Below are 7520 nucleotides of genomic sequence, written 5' to 3' on the forward strand. Positions count from 1 at the left end.
CTTGTGGCCCAATATTCCGTGTTGTTGTTGGAGCTCCACACTACACGTCTCGCTGCAAATAATGCAGTAATATCACCTTTTATTGGCCACTTCTAAATTCTGGATTTAAAAAAAATTAACATATAAGACTGTAACTGGTGTCCAACTACTGAGGAGGTCGATGGTTTACATCTGAAATGTTTGTTCTTATTTGCTTCTGTTCTTATTTGCCGTAGACCTAGAGGTTCTTAAATTGACTATGAAAGTAGGTCCATTCAGTTGGTCCATTAGGAGCAAGCACTGAACCGAGAACTTAACGTTTTCACGAAAGAAAGCCTTACCAAAATTGATTCTTGAACAAAGATACTGATCTTGAGAGTCTCCCATTTGACAAAAGTAAGAATGAAAATCTACCTGCTTACCCAGAGAATTTTTTCCTTTTTTAAAAAACTGAAACAACTACACACAAAACCAAGTCCTCAGTGGTATTTTGCTGTGGTCACCTGCTGGCCACCTTGCTCTGGTAAAACCAGATCAGTTTATTGTTTGACAGCATGCATGCAGACCCCTTTCTCGTGTAAACGGGCTGCTTTCATTCCTAGTCTGAACTGGAGAAGCCGAGAAGCCGGAAGAAGATGCCTGTCGCCGACACGGAGGAGAAGCTGGGCATGGATGACTTGAGCAAACTGGTGCCGGAAGCGAAACCTAAAGGCGGCCAACGGGGCCGCAAGAGGGGCCTGGTGGCCTCTGAGTCGGACGAGCAGCCCTGGCCCGAGGAGAAGAGGCTCAAAGAAGACCTGCTGGAAAATGAGGACGAGCAAAACAGCCCACCCAAGAAGGGCAAACGCGGACGGCCCCCGAAGCCGCTGGGCGCAGGTCTCCCCAAAGAAGAGCCGACAATGAAACCTAAGAAAGGCAGCAAAAAAAAAGCAGGGCCCCCTGCCGCAGAGGACGAGGAGGAGGAGGACAGAGCAGGTGGGGGCACCGAGGCCAAGGCTAAGAGCAAGCAGCACCGGTCAGCCAGGAGGGCCCAGCACAGGTGAGTGTGCTCGTTGGGGCGCGTGTGGGGGCACGTGGGCGGGCAGGGAGCTTGCACCCACGTCTCCTCTTCCCCAAAGCAGGGCAGAGTCTCCCGAAGCCAGTGCTGCCGAATCGACCCCATCCACACCGCAGAAAGCACGGGGTAGACCGTCAAAAACGCCATCACCATCACAGGCCCCCAGGAATGTGTAAGTACATCAGTCTGCAGGCCTTCACAGCCCTGAACATTCCGCCTCAGCATCCCAGGGAAAGAGGATTTCTTTAAGTCTGCCTGAGTGGTGGGTACCCCAACTAACTCTCTGGGGCCATCTCTTCATCCCCACAGTTTATGCATGAATACCACACAGGGAGTGCTTCCCATGTGGGCAGTAGGTGAAGCGCTCAGCTACCACCCGAAGTGTCCCAGGTTGGACCCCACCAGCTGCTCCACGGGAAAACAACATAGCAGTCTGCCGCAGTGAAGACTTGGTCCTGGAAACCCTCTGAGGCAGCTCCGCTCTGTCCCATAAGGCCCGTCAGTTGGAACTGACTTTTAAAACATTTATAGAGAGAGAGTTTTGGATTTCAGACAAACACATATCTGTAAGAGACTTGTGGTAGCGGTTTTGTGCCCAAGATAACAAACGTGCCAGGAGCGTCAGTGGTGGGGTGGGTAGATCTGGCAGGGATGTGCGTGAGGAAGAATCATAAGTCTTCAAAACCTTCATTATTAAGGAAGGAGTTCTATCAGCTGCTTCTGAGGGTGTTGCCGTTCACTGGGCTTCCCACAGTGGCCGGCTCTCTGGGGAAAGCCCTGTGGTGCCAGAGACGTGTCTCCCCCACCACGTGTCCCACAGGAGCACTGAGCCGGAACACTGCTGCTTTTCTCAGATGCACAGTCGAGGCAGGTCATGAGTGTGTGTGTGTTTGAATTCAATCAGGGACAGTCACAGTTCCTGAGGAATGTTAAATTCCCTTGTTGGGTTTCATAACTAGGAAATGATAGGACGTGAATTTGTTTATATTTCAGCATCATCAAATCCAGGGTATAGGTGATTATTTTGTTCAACTTCTAAAATGACCCGAGTCTTTGCAGAATTATTAGAAACCCCGCAAGTGTTCCTTTGGACGCATCAGTGCAGAAAAGAGTTCTATGGCCTGGCTCAGTGTTGGAGATGAACCTTCCCCATACCCAAAAGGAGTCCTGGTGTGTGGCACTGTAGGGTAAACATTGAACTGCTGACCAAAAGGTTGCTGGTTCAAACCCACCAGCCACTTCTTGGAAACCCCATACAGGGTTGCTATGATTGGGAGCTAGCTCGACGACCCTCAACAAACAACAGCAAACCCACAGCCACTGAGGCGGTTCCCACTCACTGTGATCGGTACAGGGTTTCCAAGTCTGTGAATCGTATGGGGGCTGACAGCCTCATATTTCTTCTTCTGAGTGGCTGGTGGATTTGAACTGCTGACCTTGCAGTTTAGTAACCCAATGCCTAACCCACAGCACCACCAGGGTCCCCGTTACCCTGACTAGGAGGATCTTTTTAAATCTTTACGTCTAAGGCAATTTCATGAGGAGCTCTGACAGCGCAGTGGGCTGCGAGTTGGGCCACTGATCTTAGCAACATCAGCAGTTTGAATCTCCCTGCTGCTCTGCTGCCGGAGAAAGAGGCGGTTTGGAAACCACCTTATACAGGGTCTCTCGCTGTGAGTAGGGGAGGTGTTGGCTGAAGGAAGCTGAGAGTTTGCTGGGCTGTTGTCGTGGGGAGGTGGGAGTTGGAGGAGATGGATAGCAGCAAGCGGGCAAGGCCATGATCTGTTTTGAGGATCCTCAAGAACTTATTCTCGGTTCGGTAGGGAGTTACCTACAGGCTTCCAGCTTCGAGCAGTGCAGGGGACGTGGGTGCGTCATGTGGAGTTGGGAGACATACAAGAGAAGCCAATTGGGGAGTGATCAGGGTCACATCTAGGATTTTTTGCATCTAGGATTCTAGGATTACAACACTGGTTTGAGATTCCAATGGTAAGGAGACTGGTTCTGCTCTCATAAAGTAACTAAGGATGAAAATAGTAATTAGTGAGGATCCGTGCTAGGAAAAATGGAATTAACAGATGGTGAACGTTTCCCATGACTTTCTGAAGCCCCCTCATGTTGCATGCACTTCCTGTAGTGGCCTGGTCGGGTTTGAACGTTCACACTTCGTTTTCTCTCCATGTGCTTTTCCCCAGGCGTGTAGGACGCTCTAAACAAGCAGCGATGAAAGAGAATGACTCGAGTGAGGAAGTGGACCTGTTACAGGGGAGCTCTCCTGCCAATGACGAGCCCACGCAGGAGGAGACCACGGAGGAGGGGGAGGTTTCCACGGTCAATGTGCGTACTCCCCGCGTGGACGGGTGGTGGGACCTGGGCTTCTGAACACAGGTTTCTCTTCATCAGCTGTGGGCTTAGCGAAGGACCAAAACCCCAGGAACTGAGATGAAGGGGCCCAGGGCAATTGTGAGCGTCAGATCTCTAGCTGATCGGGACTGAAGAATGAGGCATTGAAGTCACACCTAGATCATAGGGCACTGGTGCCCTTTAAGGAGCTGTTCCCGTTATTCCATATTGCCATTAATGTTTCAGAACCGAGTGTTTGTTTGTTTGTTTGTTTATTGTTGCTATTAGGTGCCGTCATTTCGGGTCTGATTCATAGTGAGCCTATGTGCCAACAACAAATGGTGATGGGACGTTTGGCATGTACACAGTGTGATCAGAGTCATCGATGAAGCTGTGTACCTAAGTCAAGGAGCTCTGGTAGCACAGTGGTTACGAGTCTTGCTGCTGACCTCAAGGTCAGCAGTTCGAAACTACCAGCTGTTCCGTGGGAGATGAGGCTTTCTGCTCCCGTAAGGATTTACAGCCTCGGAAACCCTGTACAGGATCGCTGTGAGTCGGAACTGACTCTAGGGCACATCACCACCACCTATGAAAGGCTGAATTGGCTAATGGGGGGGAACATCAAAAAGTTCATCGAAAAATTCCATTATCTTCCCATTCCATTTCCCATGAATTTTCTGAAGCCCCCTCGTGTTGAGCCCTGGTGTGGCACTGTAGGATAAGCATTGGACTGGTAAGCCACAGACCAGCAGTTCACACCCCCTAACCACTCTCCAACTTGACGGCACTTACACAACATACCCTGTGTTATATATTTATGTGTGCATGTTATATGTGTGTGTGTGTTTTATATATATATCTATAATTTTATTTTTTTCTAAAAAACAAGCACCAAATACCTCATGGGATTTGTTTTTCTGGTTTGGAGATTTGGGGGCATGGCGTGTTTTTCCCCACTTCATAGCTCATGTATAGTTTAAGTATCTGGGGCCTTAAAGGCCTTGTGAGCACCCATCAAGACAAACGGCTGGTCTCTATTCACCTGGACCAGTGGGAGGAGGAGACCAGAACCCTGGCATGATACCAGCTCCCGTTACCTGAACATTTTGACTCAAGATTCTATGGGAGACCTTGATGAAAAGGAGGGGGGAATGCAGACCAGAGTTTACATATTCTGAAATCCAGGTTTTCTGGATCCACGGAGACTGGCTGATCCCTGGAAACTATTGCCCTGAGACAGTCTTCGTACCTGAAGTCTCAAAGGGAAATGAATCCTGAGTTCACGTGTCAACAAGCTTTAGTGTAGCTTAGTCCTGCTGTGGCACTGTGGGATCAGCATCGGACTGTGAACCACAAGGCTGGCAGTTCAACCCCCAGCTACTCCTTGGAAACCTTGTACAGGGTTGAGTGAGTTGGAATCGACTGGGTAGCGCTTAACAGCAATAGTGTAGTTTATTTGTAAAGAATGTCTGCCCTGAACACTGCTCTTTTTCCAAGAATGAGTTACATGAAGTGGACTTGACAACAGAAACTAGAAAGGGCAGATGAGAAACTGCAGAGCAGGCGGTGGGTTTGTTTAACTGGTGGTAGGATAATGTGCACAACCCAGAGAATGTGGCCATATGCTCAGTTGCACACATAGAAATTGTTGAGTTGGTCTATGTTTTGCCATGTATACTTTCACACACAAAAACCGTATCAAAGGAAACCTAATGAGTGAATGTGTGAGGTCCTGGTGTGAAGCTCAAGACTAAGCACTTGACTGCTGAGCACAAGGTGGGCAGTTGAAACCCACCAGGGTCGCTATGAGTCACAGCTGACTCCACAGCACTTAACAACAATGAGTGAATACCTTGGTTTGTTTGTATTTCTTTTGTTAAAGCTGATCCTTTTGAACTGAAGTTTCATACGTAATGCTTGCCAGTAAGTAGACTTGAGATGTATAAATTTCCATTTATTTATGCTCATTGGATACTTGTTGGCATTTGTACCCACAAGCTCTGTGGGCATTTGTCTCAGAAAGAATGCTAAACTTAAAACCAAAGTTCCTGAGTATCCAGTGTCTCTTTCACTCCAGAAAGGTGAGGAGAAAATGATGTATCCACTGCTAGAGGTTGGTCTTAGCTGTGAGATGGGCTCCTTCGTTTCTCTCCTGAGCTATTAACAGGCCTGGAGGAGGCTAGCTGTGTACAGGCACAGGGGGAGGGGACAGTCAGCTCATAAAAGCCTCTGTGGGTACCATGGGTCCCTTCACCACAGGTTGGGGTGGGGCCGGCAGTCAGGTGCCATGCCTGGGGGGCTGCCTCCCTGGCAGCTGATCTTTTCAGGGACAGCTCATGTTTACCTGTGTGTCAGCGGGACAGAGCCTCCAGGGAAGGGAAGAAGCCCCTGAATGAGACTAAGGATGGTGGCGTGTGCTTTAACGCTGCATCTCTGTCTCTGGGCTTTTTTTTCTCTTAGGTTCGACGAAGAAGCTCCAAAAGGGAGAGGCGATGAACAGGCGCAGCTCACAACTTTTGTTGAAAGAGATCAGTTTGTTGTGGTTGTAGTTGTTGTTTGTCAAGCGTGAGTCCGACTAAAGCTTTTGATGCACAAAACGGGACTGCCGAAGACAGGCAGTGGACCCTGCTCTCCTGACCTTCCGCGTCAGTCACGCTCGATGACGACAGGGCCTGGCGTCCCTCGACAGAGTGATGTGTGGCCGCCACGTCAAGAAGCTAAAGAAGAAACCTGTACATAGCCTTTGCCCCCACCCATTTGTTCTTAGTGTCCCTGACTTCTAAAGCGCTTGTATAGCTTCTCCCTGCGGCTTTAAACTGGCAGCACCTGGCGGTTCATCGGATCGGTTGGTTTCAAAGTGTTGGTTAGGCGGCACTGTCAGTGTTTGTATCTGTATTCTCTGCAATTTTACTGTGAAACAAATTCTTCACCCGAGAGCGGGGTCTTCTCGATGCCGCACCCTGGTCACTTTCCCTTTGTGGATCTCACCCAGTGTTTCCTCTCCGGCACCCTCCAACTCCAGAGGTGCTAACTGGTCGGCCGCAACAGCCCACCACCGTCTCTGCGGGTGCGATACCGTGCAGTCTGTGGACTCTCCCCAACGTGGTCTGGCGACTTCGACACCTCAGTATTGGTCCTGGATGCTCTAGCCCTCCATGGCAAATGAGCATTTTAAAAAGAGAGAGAGATTAAAATATTTTAATTTTAAAGAGTGTGCTATAAAATAATGTACTGAATTCTTTATACCATTTTATCACCCCCATTCAGTTTTTATTAATCTACTGTATCAATAAAATCCTGTAATTTGAATGAGTTTTTGATAGTCTAGAATGTTCTTGTGTATAGATACTTCCTCTTGAACATTAACATGCAGAAAATGCAAGTTATTACTATAATGTAAAATCTGATATATACACACGTGAGAAAGGTACCAGGTTTCCACTCAGTGTGAAGTTAATCAGAAAGAAAGAACTTTGTTGATTCAGTGTGTCTTTATAAAGCTGTTCTCAAAAGCCAAGTGGTTTGTGTTTTATAGTGAGTTGCATGTTTATGGGGGGAGGGGTAGTGCTGAGAATGGGATGTGTTCTTTTCTGCAAATTCGCATTTAACCATCGTATATGAGAGACCGCCCCATAACATAGTTTTTCCTCAAGAGTTTATTATTGTACTTTATTTGGGAGCCAAAAACTTATAGTGGGGACGGGGGCGGGGTGGGAATGCCATATATCCACTGATCTCAGCTACCATGGGAGTCACCGTCTTACGAACTTTTAAAACATTTCACTTTGTCCAGGTTGGGAGAAGTAGAACTTTATTTGGATTTATACTAGATTTTTTTTTTTTTTTCTTTTGTGTCATCTGCAAACTATAAACAAATTACTCTGGTCAGTATCCTTTATACAGCTGCATAAACTGTATTTTGAACCAAAATATAAGTACTTCATGCTTAACTAAATTCATTTTAGTATTTCAGGGGCTGTGTTGTTTTTTGTTTGTTTTGTTTTTTTCTTTGTGATTGTCAACATCAGGAAAGAAAAAAAATCCTGTTGTAACTTATTAAATGTATCACCTTGAATAATGAAGTATTTTCATGCCATACACCGTTAATGCTGAAGGTATATTTCCAAGATGGGTTAGAATG

General features: G+C 47.4%; 1 protein-coding gene across 2 annotated transcripts in view; it reads left to right on the forward strand.

Moving 5' to 3' along the window:
- PDS5B (PDS5, regulator of cohesion maintenance, homolog B (S. cerevisiae)) overlaps positions 1–5875 on the forward strand; it is a 114118-nt gene extending 108243 nt beyond the window's left edge. For both annotated transcript variants that reach the window (XM_006874363.1, XM_006874362.1), the window contains 4 exons: positions 582–1018; positions 1101–1208; positions 3232–3373; positions 5840–5875. In XM_006874363.1, coding sequence (XP_006874425.1) covers positions 582–1018; positions 1101–1208; positions 3232–3373; positions 5840–5875 — 723 coding nt within the window. The remainder of the gene's footprint in view (positions 1–581; positions 1019–1100; positions 1209–3231; positions 3374–5839) is intronic.
- Positions 5876–7520: the final 1645 nt, after the last annotated feature.

The sequence above is a fragment of the Chrysochloris asiatica genome, unplaced genomic scaffold, assembly GCF_000296735.1.
Source record: "Chrysochloris asiatica unplaced genomic scaffold, ChrAsi1.0 scaffold00272, whole genome shotgun sequence".
Taxonomy (NCBI): Eukaryota; Metazoa; Chordata; class Mammalia; order Afrosoricida; family Chrysochloridae; genus Chrysochloris; species Chrysochloris asiatica.